The 27,357-nt window shown below is 37.0% G+C and overlaps 1 protein-coding gene across 1 annotated transcript in view; it reads left to right on the forward strand.

Annotated features, from left to right (window-relative positions):
• The window catches only part of Itgbl1 (integrin subunit beta like 1), a 187,348-nt gene that overhangs the window by 92,461 nt on the left and 67,530 nt on the right, over positions 1-27,357 (forward strand). Inside the window, exons 4-7 of the mRNA XM_005355707.3 lie at positions 1,107-1,229; positions 4,794-4,934; positions 6,390-6,530; positions 13,838-13,984. Coding sequence (XP_005355764.1) covers positions 1,107-1,229; positions 4,794-4,934; positions 6,390-6,530; positions 13,838-13,984 — 552 coding nt within the window. The remainder of the gene's footprint in view (positions 1-1,106; positions 1,230-4,793; positions 4,935-6,389; positions 6,531-13,837; positions 13,985-27,357) is intronic.

The following is a 27,357-nucleotide window of genomic DNA, read 5'->3' on the forward strand; positions in this document are numbered from 1 at the left end:
TTTCAGTCACAGTCCAGCTGGCCTTGGTGAGCTCCCAATAGATCAGCCCCACTGTCTCAGTGGGTGGGTGCACCCCTTGTGGTCCTGACTTCTTTGCTCATGTTCTCCCTTATCTGTTTTTTTTTTTATTTATGCCTCAGCACCTTCTCTTTGACCTCCAGCTCTCAGTTAACTTTCCTTGCTATGAGCTTTTGCAGCATTTACACTTCTCTATTTATTTTTAACACACTTATTTCCTATGGATGACTTGATTGCCTTTTGAATTTTCAGAGAGTAGGGACATCCTGGTAACTCATAAAGTATTAACTTTCATACGTCAGTTGCCATGAGGATCAATTCAAAATGGAAATCTATTTGTTAGAGCAAGACATCTGACTTGTTACTATTGAAAAAAATGCTGCGTTCAGCAAAATGACTCTTGTGAGGTGTAGCTAAACACTCTGTTGGGGTGAGTATATGACTTGTAGGAGATCCAATGTTTTCAGGATCTCCAATATTCTCTCTGGTGTGCTTTGAGATTCCGTTGAGGTCGCAAGAATCTGTACCTAAGAAAATCCATTGTGGTCTTGTCATCCCCATTACAAGAATGTCAGCTAATGCTGACATGTGGCACCATCACTGGACATACATTGTTTATTTGCATGTTTACTGATATTTATTATTTTATATTTATCTAAGTATTTATTATATGAATAGTTTGGTCCAACATGAGGCAAAATATTGAATAAACACTCGTGGATAAGCTGAGCAAAATTCCCCTACTCAGAAACTCAAAAGTGTCTTAGTTCCCTTTGACACAGTTAGACATTTATTCACTACTTGTTTCAAAAGACAGAAATAAGGACCTCCATGTTTTGAGGGGGTCACATTGATGCTCATTAAACTACCGGAGATTAACCATAATAACTCTGAAGTACAAATTATAATTTTTGTGCCACAATAATTTCAAAAATGTAGCCTCCCCTTCCACCTCACCATAACAACAGAAATATTTAATTGGAACATTAAATTGGTTTTTCTCTACCTACTTGAAAGAAATATGGGAAAGCGTTATTCATTGTAATTTCTAGTGTGTAAACATTCCTCTCACTGTCTCACTGCTTCAGGTACATGCCACTGTGGCAGGTGCAAGTGTGATAATCCAGATGGAAATGGACTTGTTTATGGCAAATTTTGTGAGTGTGATGACAGAGAATGCATAGATGACGAAACAGAGGAAATCTGTGGAGGTAGGTATGTTAAGCGTAGAAAGTCACAGTCCCTATTCTTCACCTGTTTCATTGTATGCTTTCCTTTATATAAACTTTATATAAACTTCCCCTCCAATTCAGTTTGAACTTGTGCCTAGAAACATATCAAGTAAGCAGAGTTAAACGAAGACCTTCAGAGTGTGAGTATTCTAGAACTATTTTAATCCAAAACTAGATTGTCCCCAGAGGAGAGCAACATTATTGGTGCAACAAACCAGCAGCATAACTCTGAAGTAGTCCTATCAGGATAGCATTTCTTTTGTTCACATTAGTTACCATCTTTCATTTTTTTTCCTTATCTCTTAACTGCATTAATTTTATTCTTTTTCTAAATCGTAAGTCTTTAGATAGTTCTATGCCCTAATGGGGACACTGGAGTATGATGGTATGGATAGCCTAATTTAGCTCCTTAGCATCTCCTAGATGTAGATAATACCATCCCTCCTCACAGTTTCTGTCTCACCATCATTCAATAATTTTTTCTCTTGCACTAATTTTTGCCCATTCATTATCATTAATGGCTATAATACATGCTTTATATGCAATATATTATGTCTTATGATACCTGAAAGATTCACTCTACAATTGTATCTACTCAAAGGGTGGGAACAGAGACATAGGCAACATGATCAACGTGCGCAGGGCTAAACCACCTGTATGATAGCTTCCATACTGGTGTCTGTCTGACACTAGAACTGTGTTTCTGACCCTTCAACATTCATATTGCATGCCTGCCTTGGAGTTTACAGGTTCCTTAGAAGAGTACCTTCACATCACCTGTTCTTTAGTTTGCTTTCTGCTCATCTTGTGGCAAGCCCTTGCCCAGATTGTCCATTTGCAGCTTTGGTTGGTACAATGAAATGGTAGAGCGAACAGCGTTTGAGAGTCACTTTAACTAAGTAAACCTTTGTATACTCTTTCCAAAAGAATTGTATTGTACTTAATCATGTCTGGCATATCCTAGCAAGGTCAGGGATACTAAAACTGAGAGATCACAGCTTCAGGAAGTCATCACAGCCATGTGTGGCTTGCAGATAGTCTTGTAGGGTTGCCCAAATGTTCTTATTTTAAACTGAAATGACTTATGTCCCTGGTCACCTGCATGTACAATCAGGATAAACAAATGCAAAGAAAACTCTTCTGAGTCACCATCCTAGGCCAGATTCTAGAACATTTTTGAAAGGGTTTAGTTCAAGATGCAGTTAAATTTCCCACGGAATTAAGTAGTTACAATCTGAGTGTTTTATTACAGCTGGTGATCAGTAAGGTGTAAGAGAAAATGTTTTGGGACCAATGAGTTTTGATATACATCCCTGAGGGGAAGCTTATTTGTATATGCAAATTAAAAATGAACTTGAAACCATGTAATAGGATATGTTTAGCTTTCACCTTTGTTACTTGGTGTTTCCACTTGTTTGGAATTTCATCGTCTTTAACCACGGATGCTGGTATCCAGTAACACTCTGTGGGAGTGATGCTGCTCAGAATCCTAGAGCTTTCCATGTGTCATTCGCATCTCAACAATCTGTTGAGAAAGGATTTTATAGTCTATCCTTGACACTACACAGGAAAAAAATGTTTTCCTCTACCAGTTTATATATATACAGTACAAAGTTTTGTTTGTTGCCAAGGAGATGCACTGTCCTGATTCTTCTGTTGTCCCAATGTCTTTCCTCATCCTTCATTTGAATTATTTTCCATATCTGCTTTAAAATGTAGCTTTACATGAGTTTTATTTTCTAGTTAACCTCTTATTCCTTTTTTTTTTTGAAAATGGATTCTTCTCTCATACAATACATCCTGAACACAGTTTGCTTCCACTCCCTCAGCTCCCCTCCCCTCTCCTCTTTCTTAGATCTAACCCTTATCTTTCAGAATTAGCTCCTTACCTTAATGATTATTTTTAAACAAACTCTTCTAGAACATTGAATTTTATAGGTAATCTAAGAGCTTACATATAAAGTATGGGTATTTATTATAATTCATTATTAAAAGGACACCATAATGTTACAATAACAATTAAACCAGTAAGCAATTAAAAAGCAGCCAAGCAGGCACATTTTCATGGCCATCCCAGAGTAACAGCCCAGAAAGAAGGAAATGGAAGAATAAATATGTTAGTCAGAATCTCACAAAATACAAGCTTCTCTGATTAAGAAAGTACAGAATAGAAAATAAAGAGGACATTCATCCATGTTTGAGTGGGATAATTATAAAGATGAGGGCACACAGCAAACAAATTTGAAGATATTTTGGAGCATTTTGGAAAGGGTAAGATAGACGTTCAGGATGAAAGTGTGATGGCAGTTTGTTGCAGATAGTTTGGTGGGTTGTCCAAGTGAAAATGTGGGAAATTATAGCAAGGTGGCTAGTACAGTGTGGGATTTTTGCTTAGCTCTCATTTGTATTCTCTTGACACAAGAGTGGGAGTCTTATTGTCAGACCAATAATGCATTACATTTTATTGGTTTAACTTGGAACTTTCCACATGGTGGAACACAACAGTGTGTGTACTAGACTTTTTGATTTGGGCCACCAACCAGCTCCCAAATCATGACGTGTAGACTTGTTAATGCTCAGTCTACCTCAGGCTTGTTTCTGACTAGCTCTTTTAATTTAATCTGTTTCTGCTTATCTGTGTTTTGCCGTGGGGCTTTTTGCCTTTCTATATTCTATATGTCTTTGCTTCTTACTCTGTGGCTGGCAGGGTGGCTTGCCCTGGCATATCTCTCTCTCTCTCTCTCTCTCTCTCTCTCTCTCTCTCTCTCTCTCTCTCCTCCATCTCTCCTTCTTCCTGAACCTACATTTCTCCTCTCATTTATTCTTTCTGCCTGCCAGCCCTGTCTGTCCTTTCTCTTGCCTAGCTACTGTCCATCCAGCGTTTCATTAGACTAATCATGTACCTTAGGCAGGCAAGATGAAACAGATCTTTACACAATTAAATGCAGCATAAACAAAAGTAACACACCTTTACATAGATAAAGTAATATTTTGCATCATAAACAAATAAAACACATCTTTGTCTCATTAAATAATATTCCATAAGTCAACAGTCTGTGGGACATAGTGGAATTAACGGATGAAATATTTCCTCTAGTTTGAGAATGCTTCAGCCATGAATAAAACATATCTACGTAAATATGCACTGCCGGTTTCTTAATAGTTAATTGCAAATAAAACATTTTAATGACTGTTTCAAGAAACATTCACACAACAAGGCTTGCATACATTCTAGTGATGCATGTACTTCAAGTGGCACTGGACTTCCATAGTCAATCTTGTCATTTCTTTATAAATACTTACTTCATAACCACTTTCTGTGTAGCCCAAGGCAAATATATATTGGCTGCTTTTATTTGTATAATTATACAGATTCAAGCTCAACTAGAAGAAAAAAATACATAAGTTGGTTATTTTCAGCAAGGTTCTGGGAGCCCTTGTTATTTACAAAGGGAAAAAAATGATTTTTGAAGAGATAGAAAGTTAATGGTACTTTGAAAAGTTGCTTTTTTCCTCACTGTATCAAATTCTTTTTGGGTAAAGGCCATGGGAAGTGTTACTGTGGAAACTGTTACTGCGAGGCTGGTTGGCATGGAGATAAATGCGAATTCCAGTGTGACATCACCCCCTGGGAAAGCAAACGAAGATGCACATCTCCAGATGGCAAAATCTGCAGCAACAGAGGTGTGTCACTCATATACGTTACTACATAACCGGTGGTAAACAAAGCTCATCACTGATTAGACGTCTTCTCGATGCATTTCCTTCAGCGTGGGAGTGATATTATTCATAATCACTTGCTTTGCTAGAAATCCACATTGACACAAATAATCTTTTTGTTCTTGTTCTTCACTGAATAGATAAGGAAAACATAAATTTGCTGTCATTCTTTAAGCTTTTTTTTTTTTTTTTGAGCAAATAGTTAGTATGGGGACTGAAATTTCGCTGGCATCTGTCCAAAACTGGTACAGCGCAGCTAAAAGGCAATTTCTGGAGATGCTGTGCCAAATGTCTCCTGACTAACAGAGCCATCAACAGCCTGAGTGTCTGATTATCCAGAGGGCAGTCAGACAACCCTCCTGTCTTACTCATGGGTAATGGAAGGCTTGATATTTCTTGTTCTCTGTCTTTGCCCGTCTTATATTAGGCATATTTAAACTTAATGATTTGATGCCTAAGAATTGGTTGTATGTTTGTGGGTGTAATTTTGCCTTCTACGTGCATATGTATGGATAAGTTGCTTCACTGTTGTAGCCTTTTGGGGATTTTTAGGTTGTTTTGGTTCCAATACAAATTTCAGGCTTGCATGTATTTAAATATATTTTTCATTTTAGTAATTATATTTCAGAAATTTTGAATAGGAATAAATTTATTCATATCCTATGGCTTTATTTTGTACCTTAAAAATTTGTCAAACTGATATTTATTTTTATTTAAAGAAACAATGAAGATATTTATTTCTTTTCATCCCACGTAATTTATCTGTTACTTACCTAAAGATTTGCAATCTATGTAAATAAAATATTAGTGGCAAGAAATACTTTCCAACAGAAAAACTTTCCACCCGCACAGTTCCAACTCTCAGTTCTGTATAGTCTTCCTTCGTAGGTGTCCTGGACTCTACTATCCTGATATATCACCATATTCGGTTTCTGTAGATTCTACCGCTTAGGCTGGCTAAAGTACGTCCCCTCCCAGGTATATCAATGTTGCCTACTCCTAGCACTTCATTCACATGCCGCTTCTCAAACCCTTAAGCCATTTACATTTTACTTCACAAAATGGTGATACTAACTTTGAGTATTCTAGTTCTTCTGTTACCTTTGCCTTCACTTCTTTTGTCAAATTGTTTCCAAGTTTCTGGCAAACAAAAATAACAGATTGTTTTAATTTTAGCTTTGAGAGACATGAACACAGTTAATGATTTATTGAATAATCTCACATAATTATAGAAAACTTTTATTTATTAAGAAATCTCTGTCATCAACTTAAGATGGCGTTTTCCCTTCTTAGAATATTTTTATCTAAATATATTTATTTTCAAAATATGAAAGAATCAACATTTTAAACAATAAACATGCAAGATGCTTTCTCTAATACTTATCGGCACTCCCATAAAATTCATTTTTTCCTACCTAGGAACATGTGTTTGTGGTGAATGTTCTTGTCACGACGTTGATCCAACTGGGGATTGGGGAGACATTCACGGGGACACGTGTGAGTGTGACGAAAGAGACTGCAGAGCTGTTTATGATCGATACTCTGATGATTTCTGTTCAGGTAAGGTACTCCTGAGTCCTGTTTTTATGAAAAGGTTCACGTTCTCATCCTGCAGAATCATTCTGATTCTCACATATACAGAGACACCGTTGTTCCTTAGGCTTTCTATATTGTGCAGTGCTTCTCTCAGTGATGCATACATCCTTTAGAGATTTTAGACATTCTGAAAAAGCTCAAGATGAAACCAACCTAACCTTCTTAAAATTAGCCTGATCCCTTGCTGAGGAGATCCATTAATTCTAAATATTTTCTCACCACAACTCTGAGACTAGAGAACTAGCAACCTGTTGGGTATCAGCAAGAGATAGCAAGAGAAACACATGCAAAAGGGGTTCTTGGGGTGATATATTCATAAACTGATGGAATTTTCACTAAAATTATTGTATAGTGAAATGTAGACTTGAATATTTGTTAACGGACCCAAACATTCTGTATTTTAAATATTTATGGAGCAGATACTATTTGCCAGCTTGTGATTTTTGTCTTGGTTACTGAGTCCAGCAGTGAAGGACGCAAACATGACCTGGAAAGTCACAGAGTTCACAAAATGCAGACAAAAAGGAAGATATCTGGGCACAAGAAAGATGACTCCATGGGTAGCAGCACTTACAGTACAAACAAGAGACCCTAAGTTTAGGTCCCAGACATAGCTGTCTGCATGCCTGTAACTCCAGTGGGAGGCACAGGCAGGAGGATGGCCTTGCTCCTTACCAGCCGAGTTCCAGGTTCACTTGAGAGACCCTATCTCAAAGAAAAAGGCAGAGAGGTAAAGAGGGTAATTGATGTCCCCTTTTGGCCGCCCTGCATACAAGAACAGAAATGCTTAACCACACACATTTGTGCATACTCCTCCAGAGTGAAGTTTCAGATTCTAAGTTCAGAGTCTAAGTTCCAGAAGAGAGGCATTTTCTCTGTGTGTGTCTCTTTAGCCTGACTGCTTGGTTGGTACATGCTGGTAGACAGAATGCTCCTCTAGTTCCTGGAAAGTGTGCCAGCAAAGGGAGATAAAAGAGTTGCCCCACATAATCATGACTGTGTAACTTCAAAGGCCGGGGAAAGCCTGCTTGCAGAACTTTCTCCTGTAAGACTTCCTCCTCTGGAAACCCTGCAAGCATCAGAGCACATTTTACTCACAGTCTTCCAGAGAGCTTTTCTGTTACTTATATAACATGAGTGTTCTTCTGTATCATCAGTGTCACCACAGTGGTTATTTTAAAAGGCTACCAGTTACTGAGTGCCTTTTATGCACTAAGTACGCACAGAATTTATGGGGACAAGAGCTTGTTTAGTATTCTAATTAGGGAGATGTGTCTATTCACAGAGGTGGGTATGCATGGCAAGGTGCTACTAGACCACCGATGTGGAATTCTGTTTTAAATGTAGGCCTTCAGATAATGAAATATATATAAAGAGGGCATCCTAGACCAATGACTTTTTGCAATGAACACTTGCAAGTAGAGATGTATGGACAAAGGGGCATATGATGTTACGTGTTGGTTTGCACTGCAGTTTCCATGACAACATTTTTATTTCCTTCAATTTAAGTCGTTTTTCTCATTTTATTTTCTTTTTTTTCTTGAATTTTGTTTTATTCGGGATGTGGTGTACAGGGGCAGAGGTGGATGTGAAGGGATAGGGAATGAATGGGATCAAGATACATGATGTGAAAAACACACAGAGTAAATAAAGTTTATTTTAGATTTAAAAAAAGAAAAGAAATATTTCCTCCAAGAGAAAAAAAATAGTTGAAATATATTTAACTAAGTAATTAAGTTTATCCCAGACTGATTTTTGGTTTTTTAGAATTTAGCTCCTGTAACTCAAGGGAACACAATCCACAAATGAAATGTGGGTTTGGGTGTCACACTCATCCTAGAACAGCCTGAGAGTTTGTGGTAACTTTCTTGCACATTGGGTTAGGAATCATGCTGTGAACGTTCTTCACCCTGTAAGGTAGCCTGAACAGCAGTCACATCTGTATTAGACAGATTATACTAAAACACATCTCTGTGTGCGTGTTTGTGTACTTGAGTGTGTCTATATTCATGTGTGTGTGTGTACATGTGTTTGTGTGCAGGTATGTGTGTACATGTGTGTGTCCATGCACACGTGTGTACAGGGTATCTGAGAATGGTTTCTAATTTTAATACTTTTGATGTTGAGATCAGGGATAAACAATAACATACTACATTTTTCATCTCAGTGTTGTTGATCTGCCTATGCAGTTTAAAGAATACTTGTTAGAAGAAATGAGACTAAGTCCTACACGCCTAAAACATTCACAGGTTTGCAAACTAGCCTGGAAACATTACATTATGATCAGTGTGTTAAGGGTCCCTATTTGAAAGACAGATTAAATTCTGATGAGGCCTATGAAAGACATTGGCATATCTAAATCAAGTGCAAAATGCTTATTTTTATTTATATTAAGACTTTTCCCCTACATTTGTATGTTTCAGTGTGTTAGACTAACTAGTTCTCATGCCAAACATGTCTTTTATTTTAAATTATTATTTTTTTTATCAAAATCAAACCTTTATCTTCCTGAATTTATTTCTGTTCAATGATCCCTTTCTCTTTAGCTGGGCTTTTTGGCTGGAATTGAGGAACTAGTAAATCCAGAAGAGAGATCACAGTGTTATTTCGTAGTTTCCTCCTTAGGACTCAGTGCCTGCTTCAGAAATTGTATCAATCCCTTGCACTTCCAAGTGCTTTTCTGACTCAGCCACTTCCTGGCAATCTGGTGTCAATACTTTACACTTCTAAACCAGTTTCTGACTGTATGGATTAAAAATCTTCTGTAGGAAATGCACAGTTTTATTTAGAATGAAATTGCTAACGTTCTGAAATTTATTTTGACAGCATAGAACAGAATTCTTGAAATCAAGGCATGAGAAGAGTTTTCACTACTGAGAAAGTAAAAATCATGTTTGAAAATTACAACAGTTAGTCTTGAATAAACATTTAAATTAGTCAAGGATACTATTTATTTATTTATTTATTTAGAGATTGAGTCTTACTCCACAGGTAGATCTGGCTTGGAACTCCTTGTGTAGCCCAGACTGACTTTAAGCTGGAAGCAGTCATTTTGCCTCAGCCTCTGGCATGCTGAGTTACAGGCTGGAGCCATTGCACCCAGCTTGGCATTGCCAATGTTAACTCTACTTCCCTTCACTGTAGACTGGATTTGCAGAAACTTTCCTATGATTCTTGTATTTGCTTCTTGTGTGCTCCTCACTGGTTTATTTGACTTAGGAAATACCACTTTCCCCACATTAAAAAAAAAAAGAAACTATACCATGTTGAGATGTCATGATTTATATCAACTGCTGTGTGTTCACCAACTCTGAAGAACACATACAACTTGTATGACTTATGCACTGCTCTGTTTTAATGTCTCCCAAGTTAAGCAATTTTGGCTAATACTGAATTGTTTTGAAAAAATGAAAAAGGGAACACACATACATATCCAGATGGTTCAGTAGAGTGTGCAATCATCTTAAGCCAGACAGTGTTCTCCCATCTTGACACTTTGTGTTCAAGGGCAATGACTTTGATCTCAGAGCCAGCTATACCCGTGACATAGTCTTTAACCCATATGGATTTTTAAATGACTGATATTTAATGGCTTTTGAATAACTAAAAGTTAGAGTTTACATGCCTGGACATGAAATTTAAATTTTCAGGAGTTGTCCTCAAGAAATTCATAATGCCAAGTATTGCAATCACATGAGAAATTGTGGTGCAGATCACAGTCTGTCCCCTCCTCTGCTCTGTAGAGGACACGGAAATAACAATGGCAAAACAAGATAGCATTGTCAAACAACGTAGGAAAAACAAAAGTGGGAAAAGCTTAGAGAATTAAAAACTAACTGAATAAAATAGACCTAGTAAGAAACAGAAAGTGAATATGACAGCGTAGTGGCAAAAGTCCCAACATGATTTTTTTTCTAGGTGAGAATCATATGCAATTTATTAAACAACAGTTGAAGGACCATCAACATGACAGTTGGAAATGGCCACCAAACCTTATATTAGTTTAATTCCCCAGACCCATATTAAGGAGGAAAAAAACAGGTTGGCCTCTGACCTCCATGTGTGCTCTGTGGTATACATACCTGCCTCCCTCCGCTTAATAAATATAATTTAAAATATGAATAAAAATAGCATTTAGTTCTCCGAAATTAATCTAATTTCTCTTTTGTAATTGGATCAGATTCTAACTCTAAATTTTTTTTTTCTTAATAACTTATGACCATCTTTAGACTCTTTTATGCCACTTTCCTCCACCCAACACAGAGTTGTTCTGTAGCTCTAGTTGATCTGGGACTCACTTTGAAGATCAAGCTTGCCTTGAACTCAGGGATCTGCTGCCTCTTTCTCTGCCTCCCCAGTTCAGGGATTAATGTTGTGTGCTACCATACTTCGGTCTTCTTTGCTAATGTTGTCACACAAATGAACTTCAGATAGAAAATGATCATTGCAAAATTTAAGCATGTGTTCTGACTTGACAATGTTAAATGCAGTCCTTGTTTTCTTTCTGCACCTGTCTCCAAGGTTTTTACTTCTTCTTGCCCTCTCTGGCTTGGATATTATCTTTCTCTTTGTGTGATGGGGGGAAGACTCTCCCTGACTGAGAATTCCTGTGGGTCACATCAGTAGGTGGCACCTTCTTGGGTAAGTTAGGGATTTAAGGGCATTTTCATCTACTACATTCTTGCTCAGATATTTACAGTTTTAAAACTTTTCCTCCTTTAACGATTCCTTTGAGTTTATTGCTAAGATTGTCAACTAGTCTATAGTGGCAGTATGTCCTGTACTGTGTCCTTACATATCTAATAGTCCCTGAACTGAATCTCTTGCTTGTGCCCAAGTATTTTAAAGCCACTTGCTCATGTAAAATAACAGAATGAATTATACTTTAAATGTTAAAGCTTTTTGTTTAAAATATAATTATTTATACATACATTTCTGATTGTCCTTATTTTCAGGAGGGCAGAGAAAAAGGATGGTGTTCTAGTTTCATTAGGTTGCTCTGACAAATGTTCTGACCAAAGAAACTTAAGGGTAGGAAGGACTTGTTTGGTTTACACTTCCAGGTCACAGTCCACCATTGAGGGAAATCATGGCAGTAATTCAAACAGGAACTTGGAATAGAAATCAATGAGGAAGGTTTCTTGCTAGCTCTCTCACAGACCCACATTTAGCTATCTTTCTAATTTGGCTAAGGACTACTTTGCCAAATGTACAGTGATGCCAACAGTAGGGTGTAACCTCCTATATCAATTAAAAATCAAGACAATACCTCACAGACTTGACTATGAGCCAATCTGTTTAGAGAACCCTTCATTTCAGAGTTCTTTCATAGGTGACCCTAGGCTTAGTAGTATTCCGAGTTAAAACTAATAACTAAAACTAATTAGTTAATAACTAAAATTTCTTAAGCTGTGATAAACTGCAAAAAAATGCCACAGAATTAAATAATGTATGAAATGTAGCCTTTAAAAAGCACAAAAATTATATGTAAAATTCTCATATTGGAAGATCTAAATAGCCATGCTCACACGTCATAAGTATTTGTCAATAATACATATTTTCCATCATAGAGATTATTGATGAAGCACCTTGCTGAATAGATTACCTTGTAACAGGGACTCAAGAAATATTCACTGAATTCAACTTATTACTTAAAATATTTACATTTGATGATCATTATTATACCATTTCACTCTGACCCATAAAATTATCATTGAACCAACACAGTATATGGTAAAACAATTACTTCTACAATAACAGAAATAACAACAACAAAAGCCAACAAAAAACCTTTGCAATATGGATTTTATATTTGTAAGGAAAATTAGGCTGTGAATTTGAAGGGGAGTACAGAAAGGTATATGTGAGTTTGGAGGCAGAAAATGAAAGGAAAAGATTCCTGAGTGCATTCCCAAAGGAAATAGAATCATTGTCTTCAAGCAGAAGCTTTATTACCTGCTTTGTGCTCTTTTTCATAATAGCCAAGGTTTAGAAACAAGAGGCTGTGGCTGGATGAATGGAGGAAGGTTATATGTATATATAGATATAGATGTATATGGTGGAATGTGTTCTTCATGAACATCATTTGCAATAACATGGCTGAACCATGAAGACATTATGCTACTAAAATAGAGAAATCATAGAACATAATTGTAGAGAATCTAAATTTGTTATATTATTTTTTATTGTATTTACACAATTGTCATCTTTTGTGTGAGTGTTTTGACTGCATGCATGTATGTGTATTATTTGCATTGCTGGTTTCCACGGAGGTCAGAAGAGGGCATTAAATCCCCTGAAACTGGAATTTCAGATAGGTGTGAACTACCATGCCTTTGCTGAAGCCCTAATCTGGGTCCTCTGGAAGAGCAGTAAGTGCTCTTAACCGCTGAGACTTTTTCCAGCCCTCACATATTTTTCTTAAAAACATAGTAGAAAGGTGGTAAAGCAGTGAAGAGTGGGAGTTATTGACCAAAGCATATAAATGTTCAAAGTTACAGATGAATAAGTCCAGAAGTCATAACATTTAGCATGGCGAACATAATTACTATGCTTTGGGTACTTTAGATTTGTGAGGAAGATAGATCGAGCATATTCTTAGACTCCGGTGTGGGGTGAGAGATATGGCCATTAGCTTGTTTGTGGTAACCATTTCACAATGAGTATGTATCATTGTGTATCACAATGAGAACAGCATCACTCCTATGTACTTTCAATATGTACATTTTCATAGATTAAAAAATTACACTATAGTTACATCATTTGGTCCATTTCCATTGATCCTTCAGTCACTTCTACTTTATATGTATATGATAGCTTAACAGAGCTCAGGAGTGGAGATCTAAGCTTATCACTAATATAGGTAAGTTGAAAGATTCATTAGAAAAAAAATCCTCCTACTTCAAAACTGTTTGTTTTCTATTTCCTATAGTTCTCCCTCACCTTAATTAAAGGGCAAATCTATCAAATACTACATTTACTTTCCAGAGACCAATATAATAACATTTATCTAGAATTTAATAGACTCAAATTTAAAACTTTATTAAACCATTTGTTTTATTCATACTTGTTGCTTTTCTTTGTTCTTTTCAATCTGTTAATGTACATCAGTTGTTTAAATATATGAGAAAAATGTTCCTTTGCCTTAATGGTTGGTGGTGTGGAAATTAAGATCCTGACTTACTCCTGAAAATCACTAGTAGAATAAAAGCTATAAACTATCTCTGATTATATAATCTTTATGTGCTCTCCCCTTCCCCTTTACTATGAAGGTCATGGGCAGTGTAACTGTGGACGATGTGACTGTAGAACAGGCTGGTATGGGAAGAATTGTGAGCACCCAAAATCCTGCCCATTGTCAGCTGAGGAGAGTGCCAGGAGGTGCCAGAGTGGCTCTGACCTGCCTTGTTCTGGAAGGGGTGAGTGAAGCCAATTGTCATGTCTTGTCATTCTTCCTAATAATGTGTGGCAAATGAATGCCATCCTCATGCATCTTATGAAGAAGGTGACTGAGATCACTGAAAGAAGAAATATTGTTGCTTTTTCAAAACTGGTAAACTCCATTCAGATCAGTAAAATTTCTGGACAAATACGATCCGTCTTTCTCTGTCTCTTCCCTTCATGCAAGTACACATGCACACACGCACACACACAGTCTTCTCCACTTCAGGTTATTCAATTCCAGTTTAGCTTCATTCAGTTCAATACATTAAAAACAACAAAAACAGAGTTGAGATGTTTGCTTAAAACTTTCTGAACTTGAGCTTCTAATTGCTCAGTGACATTTATGAAATCCAATACCATTATTTGTTGGGTATTGTTCACCTGGAAAAGCATTGTATAAACAGGCATGAATAAGCTGCTCCTTTGGAAGACATTTAGCCTCGGGTGTTGTTCAGGATAAGGAAAAAAATTCATCTGGAAGAACAGTCTTTTTAATACATCAAAATAAGAACTATGAACTCATTCCTTCCTTGAGAATAACAAAGTCAGTCTGACACATGCTCGTAGAGGAACTGGTTCATAGAGGCTACAAAAAATTTGGTCTAGGGTAGAAATTAGGGATTTGAATTTTAGATGAAAGAATGTGATTTTCTTGTTATATTGTTCATTGAAGTGCTTTTTTATTAAGATATAATTCATATAACATGAAGTTTCATTTTTGGTATTTAAAGCCCTGGTATTTTATATAATCACAGAATTATAAAGTTGTAAATACTAATTATACACATTTTATGCATGGTTTAGTGGGGTATGAGTAGGAAGATTTTAATCTCGGAGATACTCCTGAATATCCCCGTCTTTTAGCCATAACCCAGACAGGAGACTCGACTCCATCCAATTTAAAATATTTTCAGGTGGAGATGAATAACCCTGTCAGGCTTCTGGAGTTCCAAGGGTTGAAATTGTACAATCCCTCAGACAACTGTCACCCACATTTTCAGACAGCAGCCAGGTGCTGATATGACCTCACCATCTTCTCTCGTGAAAGTTTCATCATTTTGCTCTGAGATAGGATTGAGTGTGGGAGGCTCACCCCTGTAGTGTCCCTGTTTGTTTATTTTTAAATGTCAATATTTTTATCATTCTACTATAATAATGGAGATTATTCCAAAGGGAAAATCTTGAGAGAAATAAAAATAATTTCAAAATCAAAATAGATTTTATTACTGAGAACTATTTTCCAGGTGTTTTTCCTCTAGAAAATTAAGATGAGTTTTGAGATTGTTGTCAGATCTCAAACAAAGGACAGGGACCTGTATGTATGTTGAGAATTTAAAGAATTTTTTAAGTAAAGAATGTACATTATGTTAGGCCATAAAAATATCAAATAATATTTTCTAGTAGAAATAAATAGAACATGAGCAAATAAAAACCTGGAAAATTATTAATATATCCATATTTGATATTAAAATAAGAAAATCTCCCAAATTATTTTTCCTTTTTTTTTTTTTTTTGGTTTTTCGAGACAGGGTTTCTCTGTGGTTTTGGAGCCTGTCCTGGCACTAGCTCTGTAGACCAGGCTGGTCTCGAACTCACAGAGATCCGCCTGCCTCTGCCTCCCGAGTGCTGGGATTAAAGGCGTGCGCCACCATCGCCCGGCCCAAATTATTTTTTCATTTCCTAAAATTACTTTAAATATATGCATGTGCTTTTTATTTGTCTAGACTTTAATACACAGAAAAAACACAAGAAAGTTATTGTGGAATTATATGCTAATCTTTAACAAACAGCTGGCCTTAGTTTTGAATACATATTGATTCCCATCTTTCTTAAGGGTCACTGCTTAGCTACAATTTTGGAGGAACAGAATATAGCTAAAATATATTGTATCAAAATGATGTTAAATACATATGTATAACCTGACTGCACTATAAATTCATTTAGTTTCTAGAAGCACTGTGTGAATAAATAATACACTGTTCCCCACGGGTGTTTGAGAATGAAAACTAAAAAGCAAAATCATATCCAGAACTTGAATCCGTGGTCCTTGCACTTTCCTGTCTGGATACATCTATGAGCCACACCATGGCAACTGGGATCTCTGAAGCAAACATCTCATATGAAAGCTTTTAAAGGGTTAGTTTTGTGGTTTTGAATGAATACCCGTCACAGCTGTGACTGCAAGAGCGGAGAAAGCAATTACAAGCACCATTGGTTCTCAAACTTGAAGGCCCCGTTGGCCCATCAACTGGGGAGAACAGTCCACAGGGGCAGGTATGTCCCACTGGAAATCAAATTGTATTTCTTGCTTTTGTTGATGATGAGTAAGCGAAGCCAATCTGTCTAAAGACAGGAAGTCTCACAAGATCTTCATTTTTATGCAGTCTGCAATTTCTTGATTTCTATTGCCTCTAGATATCATTTCATTCAAGTAGATGTAATTCCCTGTAGCTGATGTCTCTACAAGCTTATTGGTCTTGTTTTCTGCATCTCAGTAGCAGTGGGGAGTCACTTTTCTTTTATTTTTGTCTATGTTCTCCATAAAAAACTAAAAGCAGGGGTTTTTGTTTAATTGTTGAGACAGGCTTTCTCCATAGCCTTTGGTTCCTGTCCTGGAACTAGCTCTTGTAGACCAGGCTGGCCTCAAACCCACAGAGATCTTCCTGCTTCTGCCTCCCAAGTGCCCACTGCCCGGCTAAAAACTAAAAGCAGTTTGAGATAGGGATAGGCTACACATTAGTTTTAAATTCTCTAGTTAAAAATTCATTTTTATCTTCATTGTGATCTTCTTGTGTGTGATTATAACTTTATTAAAAAACTAAGACCAAAATTTAATGCTTGTTCCTCCCATGTTTAATCACTGAAATGCATTTGCTAGTTTGTCTCCCCTAAGATGTGCTGGAGAAGGTGCTGGTCCCTCAGCTTGAGTCTCAGAGTGAGGATGGTTAGCAGTCAGCTCTGGTAATCCTCCCATGGTGTGTAACATGGATGGAAACTTGGGTTGTTTAAGTAACTGATATTTAGGGCATGTTGATTATTGTATCCAAACTCCTATCTGATGTACTTTTCCCCAACTAAACTTTAGAAAGTACAACTAGGCCAATATAAATAAATAATCAAAACAAAAATTTCACATACACTGAAATACATGGATATTCAAATGTTTAAGGTTTTTAACTCTATGTGTTATCAATAGCAATATCTAAATAAAAATAAATTATCATGTATATATCTTAGAAATGAAATATTTATACTATTCCATCAACTGTTAATTATGTGAGCTAAAACAAAGGGCTAAAACTATTGAATGCATCTTCATTGTAATTTCCTATTAGGAAATATGTAATTTCCTAAAACATAACGGAATAGGAAGAACTATAACTATTCTGTTTGATGAGTGGTGTGAATCTATATAGTAATATCTAAGCCAGTGGGTGTCATATAACCTCTTAACACAATGCTCTGGACTTCAGAACAAAAATTTTGACTCTTCTCTCAAATAACACTTCCAAAGCAGCTGAGTGTTGCGGGAGATCCTCCCGCTCCTCCAGCCTATAGCCGCTGAGATACCAGCCCATTGGGGCGTGGTCTCTCTCCCTTTAAAAAAGTAGCCACTTCCCTCTCCTCTCTCTCTTCACTTCCTGCTCCTCTGGCAACTAGACTCCCTTCCTGGTTGCACAGAGGGCTGGGATGGTGATCTGTAAGTTTTTTCCCCTTTAAATAAATACCACCCTATTAATCATAATTCCAAACTGGTGTGGCTTTGTCTGTGACGTACGCTTTCAGCTGAGGTCCATTTTCTAGGACTGTTGAGATTAATTGAGGCCAATCATGTGGAGCTGGTATCTTAAAGGCTATTGGCTGAAGGAGCAAAAAGAGCTCCCACAGCAATTATTCAGAGTGTCTGCAATGTTTGCTTTCTTTGAATATCAGAACATTGTCCTTGTTTCTCAGTCCCAAGTTCTTTCTGTTTGGCTTCCTTGTACTTTGATTTTCTTTCATTAGAATTGTTAAAATTTTGTCTATCTTAGTTCTTTAAACATTCATAAACACAAACATCTATGTGACATGGTGAAAAAATCTAAGAAAATTGGCACGTTGAAACTACTTATTTTATGTAATATCTTGTCATCTAGAAAATGGAAGTGGTATCCTCATTTTTATCAATTAGTATGCTTTAATTAATGAATTAATCAAGTTTTACCTACCCTGGGAACACACTTTCAAAGACTGATAACATGCCACATTCTCACCATCTGTAGATTTTTCCAACTGAAGTAATAATTTATCTCTTTTACCAGCAAACCACAGCTTCAAATTTTCTTGCTTCATTTATCAGAGTTGCATTCATGAAGCATGGTACTTTGTAGTTTTTTGTTGTTGTTGTTTTGTTTTTGAGACAGGGTCCTTTTATAGCTCTGGCTATCCTGGAGACCAAGCTGGCCTCAAGCTCAGAGATCCAACTGCCTCTGCTTCCCAAATGCTGGGATTAAATGCATGTGCCACCACCTGGAACTTGTTTTTTTGTTTTGTTTTGTTTTTTGATGTTGTTTTTGTTTTCCTATGTGATTTGTATGCTGTGTTGTTTGGGGACCATTGAATCATTCCTTTTGAAATCCATGGTTAGAGATGTGTTATTCATTTGGAACAGAGAGTTGCAATGTTAAAATAATAGAAGTTCTCCAAACATTTTTAGTTAAGCACCATCCACATGTAGTGACTTTGATCATATTTACTCTGTGGCTTAGTTTGCAGAAATGCTGTAAGTTAACAGCAGTACAGTTTGCTGAGTGACAAGCAGTTGTATGTGTTCCTGTAAGAACACTTAGAGAAAGCAGAGAGGTTCCAGTTTACTCCATTTGAGTTCCCTGGAGGATTGACGTGCAATACAAGCAAGTGCTCACAGACACTGGAATGACAAAACACACTAAGCTGTGCCTTTTCAAATTTAGTCTCTATGAACTGTAGTCCAGGATGAGGAAGAAACAGTTCTCATAAACAAACTTCTTAGTTCTTCTTTACAAGGAGAAATGGTTCTGTACTTAACACTTCCAGCGTTTATCAGTAGGCGGGAAATGAAAAGGAAGTGGTGATTATGGCCAGAAAGCAAAACCTGGATTCTGCCATAACAAACATAATAACGATAATAAATAAATCAATTTTGGACCACCTGGGAAGCTTCTCTGCAATGCTGAGGACACTGAACTCAGGAGATTATTTTGGGTTTTATACTCTCTGTTACCATGCAGTGATATATTTGGTGGTATCCAGGCAGAGATGGGCTTATTTATTACATATTTCTTTGTACCCAGAAGAACTCATTAGCAAGCTTTAAGATATGCATGTGTCCTATATTTTATGAGACTTCGGGAATAAAATTGTTATTTATTGTGGTATTATTAAAGATATTTCAGAAAAGAAAACTTTAAGACCTAAGGAGAACTATAGAAGGTGTTTTCAGCCTCCTTCCTATGTTTTTGTAAAGTACTTGATTTTTCTCTTTTCGGATGTTGTATAATCTCAAGAAGATGGACAAAGGAATAGGGGCTCAGAACTGGCAGTCCACTTGGAAGGTTTGATAAGTCTGTTACTGAATCTCTCAGCAACATGATAAATCATTATTTATTAAGATGATGGCATAATATATGTACCTGAATGTGAAGTGCTAAAATGATTAGAAAGGATCCACATTAAATACAGTACAAAGTATTTATTCAATGACCCCTTTTTCCAGCTGATAATTATTTATATTCTTTATTCTCTGTCTTTTCTTTTTTAATATTTATTTATTTATTTATTAATATGTGTACAGCATTCCTTCCATGTGTGCCAGCAAGGCAGAAGGGGGTGCCAGGTCTCATTATAGATGGCTATGAGCCACCATGTGGTTGCTGGGAATTGAACTCAGGACCTCTGGAAGAACAGTCAGTGCTCTTAACCTCTGAGCCATCTCTCCAGCCCCTCTCTGTCTTTTCTTTTATCTGTCTTTTCCCTAACTATTTTAATATTAAACAACAGAGAGGAAAAAAGATTAGCATATTTTCATTGGTTTTAAATATACTATGAAACACTGAATTAGGTCTCATTTCTATGACAAGAATGTTGATTAGGAAGAATTTAAGAGAAAAGGAGTTTATTTTTAGAGATCCATCTATAGAGAGATGCTGTGGTAGAGTCAAGCAGTTCACTGCATGGTCTGCCAGGAAGTAGGGAAAGAGAATGCTGTAGTTAAGATAGGTTTCGTCTTTCTCCCTTTTATTTGGACCTCAGTAGACAGAATGGTGATATTTGGGACTTGCCTCCCCTATGTTTCTGGAAACAAACTCACAAACATGTCCATCAGTGTGGCTCGCCAATCTCCAAGGTAATTCTAGGAGTCAACTGAACAATAAAGATTGACCATCACAAATACTTTAGTAGACAAATATCAAACCTAAATGTTTTAGTTACGTGAGATTTCCTTAATCCATAGCTCCTAAAATTAGACCACCACCAAGTAAAAAAAACAGTGTGAACAATTTTTTGTAAGTGTTCTAGTCACTATTCTTGTTTAAATGTTTTATATATGGCGACAGAATATTTTATATCAAAGATAGGCATTTATCCAAATAAATAGATTTTTATTACATTTCAAACGCTTTTTTATATGGCACATTGAAAACCTGTGAAATTCTTTGGCTAAGAAAAACTTCTAGGAAAGATTGCAGCAAATATTGTCAAAACTTATTTGAAATGAAAATAGAAAATTGGACAGTAATTCAGTTCCAATTTCTTTAAGCAAAATTAAAATGATATGTGTGACAACCGCAACCATTTATTTATTTCATTTATTTACATATTTATTTCTATGAAAACACTAAAATCAAAGTGGGGGCTGGATTGTAATTCTCTGGCAGTTGTTTTTCATATATTATTCAGTATAAATGAGAAAGTAGTTATTTTCAGTGGGTAAAAATCTCATGTGATTATCAGTCATGGCCTTGAGGACATCCCAACCACAGTAGATATTCTCTTTAATAGAAAGTCAATGAGGCAGAGTGCGCCATCTCTTTTTCTAAGTTATAGGTCAGTCAGCTGGTTAGGACCCTGTGATTCCCTTCCTTGGCTATCCACAATCTTAATAAAAATTAATAAGATTAATAAGATTAATAAGATTAATAAGATTAATAAGATTAATAAATCTAGCATTTATTGATCACCTGGGCTTTTATTTCTGTGCTATACCAGAAGTGAGGCATTGAGGTCTAGTGGTTCATATTCTGTTTTGTATAGTTAGTTTTATTGAAAAGAGTCATGTTGCGGGAGGTCCTTCCTCTCCTCCTCCCTATAGCCGCTGAGATACCAGCCCATTGGGGCGTGGTCTCTTTCCCTTTAAAAAAGCCGCTACTTCCCTTCTCGTTCTCTTGGCTTCCTGCTCCGTTTCCCGCGACTAGACTCCTTCCTGATTGCGCAGAGGGCTGTTGTCTGGGATGGTTATCTGTAAGTTTTTTCCCCTTTAAATAAATACCAACCTATTAATCATAATTCCAAACTGGTGTGGCATTGTTTGTGACTTACGCCTTCAGAGTCATTGTCTTGTTTATATATGACTGTTATCTTTATGCTATAATGTGGTGTTTCTCAACCTGTGACAGGTCATGACCCTTCTGTGGATGGAACAACCATTTCGCAGGGGTCACCTAAGATTATCCTCTATATCAGATATTTACACAGCAATTTATAACTGCAGCAAAATCAAGTTAAGGAGTAGTGAAGAAAATAATTTTATGGCTGGGGTCAGCACAACATGAGGAACTGTATTAAAGAGTCACAGCATTACAAAGGCCAAAAACCACTGCTATAATGTTAATCTTGAGTAGTTGACACAGAAAACATATAATTTATAAGTTCTGGAATAATTCCTATTTAGTCTTGTTTAGGACAAACTTACAGTGCCCTGTGTTAAGCTTTTGTGATAAAGGACAAATGGTAAATGATAAATAGAATGTATTGAATGAAATTATAGTTGTCAAACATTTTAATAGCCATACATGCGTATCACGTGTTTTGGTCACTCCCCCATCCTACCTTCTCTTATTTCCTCTTTATTTTTCCTCCAGATATTATGTGCTGCCTCTCTTTCTTTTTAAATACTCTGGGACTATCTTGGGGAGCATGGATAGCCTCTCAGGGGCTGCATACTTGAAGAAAACTGACACTTCCAACCCAGGCACTCATCAGCTGCCAATAGCTCGTAGTATAAAAAGCTTCTACTCTAGCAGGTTGTCCTCTGATCTCTGTACACAAGCACTTCCTCCAACTCAAACACAAAATAAAGACATGTGAAACCAACACTCTAGCAAACAAACAAAGAAAGAGCAGAAATCCAACATCCATTTGATGAGATAGAAGGCAGAATGTGTCCTGTCCTCTCTGACAGACTGGAGGCAAAGAAAGCAAAGCTTTCTCCGCATAGTGCCCCGCCTCTATCCCTCCCTCTCCCCTTGTGTGTGTGATGTATGTGGAGGTGCTGTCAGTTCCTCTGGTTTACTATGTAAGTCCAGGTTTGGAACTAAACTTGAATATGGAGCAGAAGTAACAAGCATGGAGTGTATTAGAACAAATATACAGTCTAGGGGTCTGGTAATTCTCTTAGGGTCTTGCTAGTAAGAAAAACATCCATTTTGATTTTGGTCTAATGTCATAGAAACACCAAGATTTACATCCATTATATTATCACTAAAATGCCAAAGGTTACTTAGATTATCATTGTACAAATCCATCCACAAAGAATACAGGTACTTTATTTCACTTTCTTTTTCTTACATCTTAAATTATATCTGCCTTTCTGTTGACAGAATGATTTTAAAAACACATATAAAATTATTTTCTTGAAAGTCAGTTATATAAGCAGTTTATTAATAGGACAACTATTATCTAGGTCTGATGGTGCAGGTCTATTAATTATAGCTCCTTGGCAGACTGATACAGAATCCCAAGTTCAAGATCCATCTGAAGATAGAGTAACTTAAAGTCCTTACTGAGAAACTTGGTAAGAGACTGATTTTAAAATATATGTAAATCAGAAATAATTTTTTAACAAAAGAACTTGATATATGACTCAGTGGAGAAAACTTGCCTAGAACATACCAGGCAATAAATTCACTCAATAGTTTAACACACACATACACCCCCAATAGACACACACACACATACACACACACACACACACACACACACACACACACACACACACTCACAGAGTGAGAGAGGGAGAACTTTTTATTAGAAGTCATATTAGTATTTTGTGAGTTGTATCTCCATATTTGAGAGTAATACAATATTTGTGTAAGATAATGGGACACTGGTATAAGATTGAGCTGCCTGTAATTTAATCTGGATCGTCCATGAGAGAAATGCAAACCCTATCAGGCTATAAGCTGAAATAACTTAAATAGCTTATGTTGGCCCATGTGTTGGCTTTCCTTCCCTTCACATCCCTATGCAGTGTGTGAACTTGGCTCTGTGTTTTGGACTTTGGACCTTTAAATTTTGTGTTTGTTCCTCTTGACCCTCTGCTTGCTACTTCTTGTTTACCTTCAAAGTCAGATCTAAGCCTAAATTTCCATAAATATCTAGAGGAACTTATAACTCACAACCACCTCCTCATCCTCCACGTCTCTGCCTTGGGATCCTGTGACTGAGCCACATGTGCTTCTAGTCTCTGCTTCTTACCAAGTATTTGTTTTGGGTTGAGAGTAATGCATTCTTTCGTGTGACACCCTTTCATTTGAAATATAACAATTAAGAGAGATGAGACTTTGCTTTTCCAAAAATATTTATTTCTTATGTGGTGCCTTTTATTTTGAGGAAGGAAGATGGCAGAAGTCTTTGGCTTCCTATCTAAGATTCTAAATAATTTTAGCTTCTTTACTGTTCAAAATATTCATGCCATGTGGGTTCTGGTAAATAATAGCAAATGGTCTGGCATAATGCATCAGGCAAACTTGTAAAGCTTGGATAGTCCCAGAGATGAAACAGCAAGTATTCTAAGGTTCCTTGCAGTCTTGACAAGCATATTAACAGCTTTGCCAAGTTTTCTACTTAAAAGTCTGTATTGCATGATAATTATTCAAAAGACTGGGGTATATGAAATGCAAAAAAAAAATGTAGTCTGTACTAGTACCTTGGAGAAGTTCTCAGGCTGCTGGCTCTGGATATGCTACAGGAAAACTGTGGTTAATGTGAGTGAGCATTTCCATTGCGATGACAGGACAGAATCTAAGAATTTTTTCTCCTGAGTACAGTTTATTGTAATTATCGCAGAGACAGCCACAAACTCAATTGACCTAATTTGTGTTTCTGTCCAGAAACTTTCTTCCAGATAATTTTATTCCCTAACTAGAGAAGTCCAGAGGGATTGCTCAAGGTCAGACTAGCAAATAAGACTTTGGAAGGATTATATATATGAATAGGGTGTGATACAGTGCATGCTGTCAGTGACCTTGTCTCCTCCCTAGTGTTAGTGACTCCAGGTTCTCACTGGGAATCCCTCAAAACATTGTCTATAGGTCTCAATTTCCAGTTGTTAAAAAAAAAAACTGGATCATAACTATTGTATAACCTAGGAACCCAGCTTGCAATCCTAATGGTGTTTACTTCAGAGGAGGCAGGAATAAGGGAGAAGGATTTTAGGTACCATGGTTCCCTCTAAGAGCACATATCCTCTACCACCTACTGCATGTGTGACCATAGACAACTTTGTTTTTAATTTTTGACTTTTTGGGGAGGCTCCAATTTTGCTCTCTTTCACAAGATTATTCTGTGAACTGGTGTTTCCTTTCCTCTCAGATGTTGTTATGACTACAGTTAAAATAATGCCTATGAAATTTCTTTGCAAACTTCAAATTGGCACTGCAGTTGTAAAGAATTACAAGGGTGCAAGTACATGGAATACTCATGATCTCAAGGACATAGAATTCAACAGAGGAAAGAAGATCAATGTTCATTTGTTCACTCATTCATCTTTCTGCCATCATATGTCTATTAATGTCGTACTAGGTACTGAGTAAAGAAAAATATGTATAGTAATTGATGTCATAGACCTCGTGTGCATTGTGTATGAACATTCAAACAGAAAGCAACCAAGTAATGGAAGGAAATTTAGATCACATGGCAGAGTGGACATAGTAGAAATAGGGAATTGCTCTAAAAAGTATTGCCAGGGAACCTCTCTGCAGGTCCTATCTGAAGGGAGCCGTAGGGGAATCAAGGGGAGAAGGTCAGAGGATAAAACAAAACATATTTTGCAAAAGTTTCAGACTCAAGAGATGAAAACTTGCTGGAACATTTCTAAATGTTTTGGAGTTTGTCTGAAAAAATTTCATAAAGGATTTGAGTATTCTGTCCTTAGGGAGTGCTGTTAGGAGACCAGGGCCAACTCTCAGCTCTTTTGCTAGGTCTGTCTGTGCTTCCTTGACATTGAGGGCTTTTAAATATTTATTTATTTTTATGTATACAATATTCTTTCTGCATGTATGCCTGAAGGCCAGAAGAGGGCACCAGACCTCATTACAGATGGTTGTGAGCCACCATGTGGTTGCTGGGAATTGAACTCAGGACCTTTGGAAGAGCAGGCTGCACAGGGACCATGCTGAATTGTTTGTTCTGCTTCCTATTGAGTTGGTGGGGTTTAATAGATCCATTAAATATCGCATAGGTTTTAAAATCTCGTAGGGGGTGGCTTTTTCTCATGCTCCGTTGAATTTGTAGGAAAAATGAGTCAGGAGTGGGAGAAAGGAAGAGAGAGAAAGGGAGGGAAGGAGAGAGGGAGGCAGAAACAGACTCAACAACACAGAGAGAACTTTGGACAATGAACAGCCAGGCAAATTCTAATCCTGACAACAAACATACAGGGTGATGATATCTTGCTCAATACAGAGGATGGATAATTGGGCTGATAGATTTTGGTTTTCTTTTTTTTTTTCTTTTTCCAAAAATACTTTGGATTTTTTCCGGTGGTAATTTTAGAGCAGAAGAAGTATGCAGAGGAATGTGTTTAACCATTTCTCCCGTGAAACAGGCATGGCCGTGTTGATTGGTAAGGCTTTGTTTGTTCCTGTATACACTCAGAAGCTGATGTCTGTTTCTGTACTGTTCTTCTTCTCTATGTATTTTCTCAAGTTGCTAATAGGGACATAATTTCTCCTTGTTAATAAAACTATGATTTTGTGGATAATTGTGAGTAAAGTCTACTTTGAGCATGTTCTCCATTATTTAATCAAAGATGTGATCTGTTGACCACAACAATTCATCTGGGGATGTTCCCTGCCCGCCCGCTGCATATTTTGTTAGCTGCTTGCTTTAGGGTATGTCAGCTTCTTAGCTGTGATTTTTTTTAATGTGTTTTTTGTAGACACCATGAGACACTACTGCAAAATGATCTCCATGCTTATGGGAGCAATTAACTTACTTAGGGCTAACAGTGATATCAGTGCATATTATTCAAAGACTACCTGGGACCAATGCAAGGAAGAAATGTCCTAGAGGAACCCCGCTTGTCCTTAGATGCCTGCCCATAAACCATCTCCATGGTCATGGTCTCCTGGATTTGTTTATCTCCAAGGCACTCTCTCTTCCCTCTTAGTTGTAGTGGGCTAATTATAGTATACCCCAGGTAACCTACAATGAGTCCAATGGATGCTAAAATTATTAGAAACAAATTTGATAGTAGTAGCAAAATTTGTTTTCTCATAATTCTAGAGACTGTGAATTCTGAAATTAAGAGACCTCACTCCTTTCACAGAGTAGAAGGAAAATTCCTGCCTTGTTTTTTTTTTTTTCTCTCTCTCTTTTTTTCCCTCTAGCTTTAGTTGGTTCCTAGTGTTCCTTGATGGATGGCAAAATTACTCCAATTTTGACTTTTCTTGTTACCAGGTTGCTTTCCATGCCTGTTTTGTAACAAACCATGGTTCCAATACCTTTTTTTTTTGTATTATAAAGACACCATCATAGGATTTAGGCCACATTAAATCAAGACTTATTCATCTCCAAGTCCATAACAAAATACACCTTCAAAGACAATTTCCAAATGATTGGAATTTGTATTGAGTGGCCATACATCTTATGGGAGATATATTCAACAACCTATAATGGAAAAAGGTGTATTTTTATTTACAGTTCTGGCACAATACAGCCCATTATGACAGGGGAGACATGGTGGCAGGGACATGAATTTGGGGGGTACTACTGTATGACCAGCCTAGAAATAGAGAGAGAGCAGGAAGTAGGCTGGTGTAGAAATAGGAGCGGCGGGCTGCGTCCCGGCACCCGGCCGCCCACATGGCTAGCTCTACCCGAAATAATTACA

Source organism: Microtus ochrogaster, chromosome 17 (genome assembly GCF_000317375.1).
Source record: "Microtus ochrogaster isolate Prairie Vole_2 chromosome 17, MicOch1.0, whole genome shotgun sequence".
NCBI lineage: Eukaryota > Metazoa > Chordata > Mammalia > Rodentia > Cricetidae > Microtus > Microtus ochrogaster.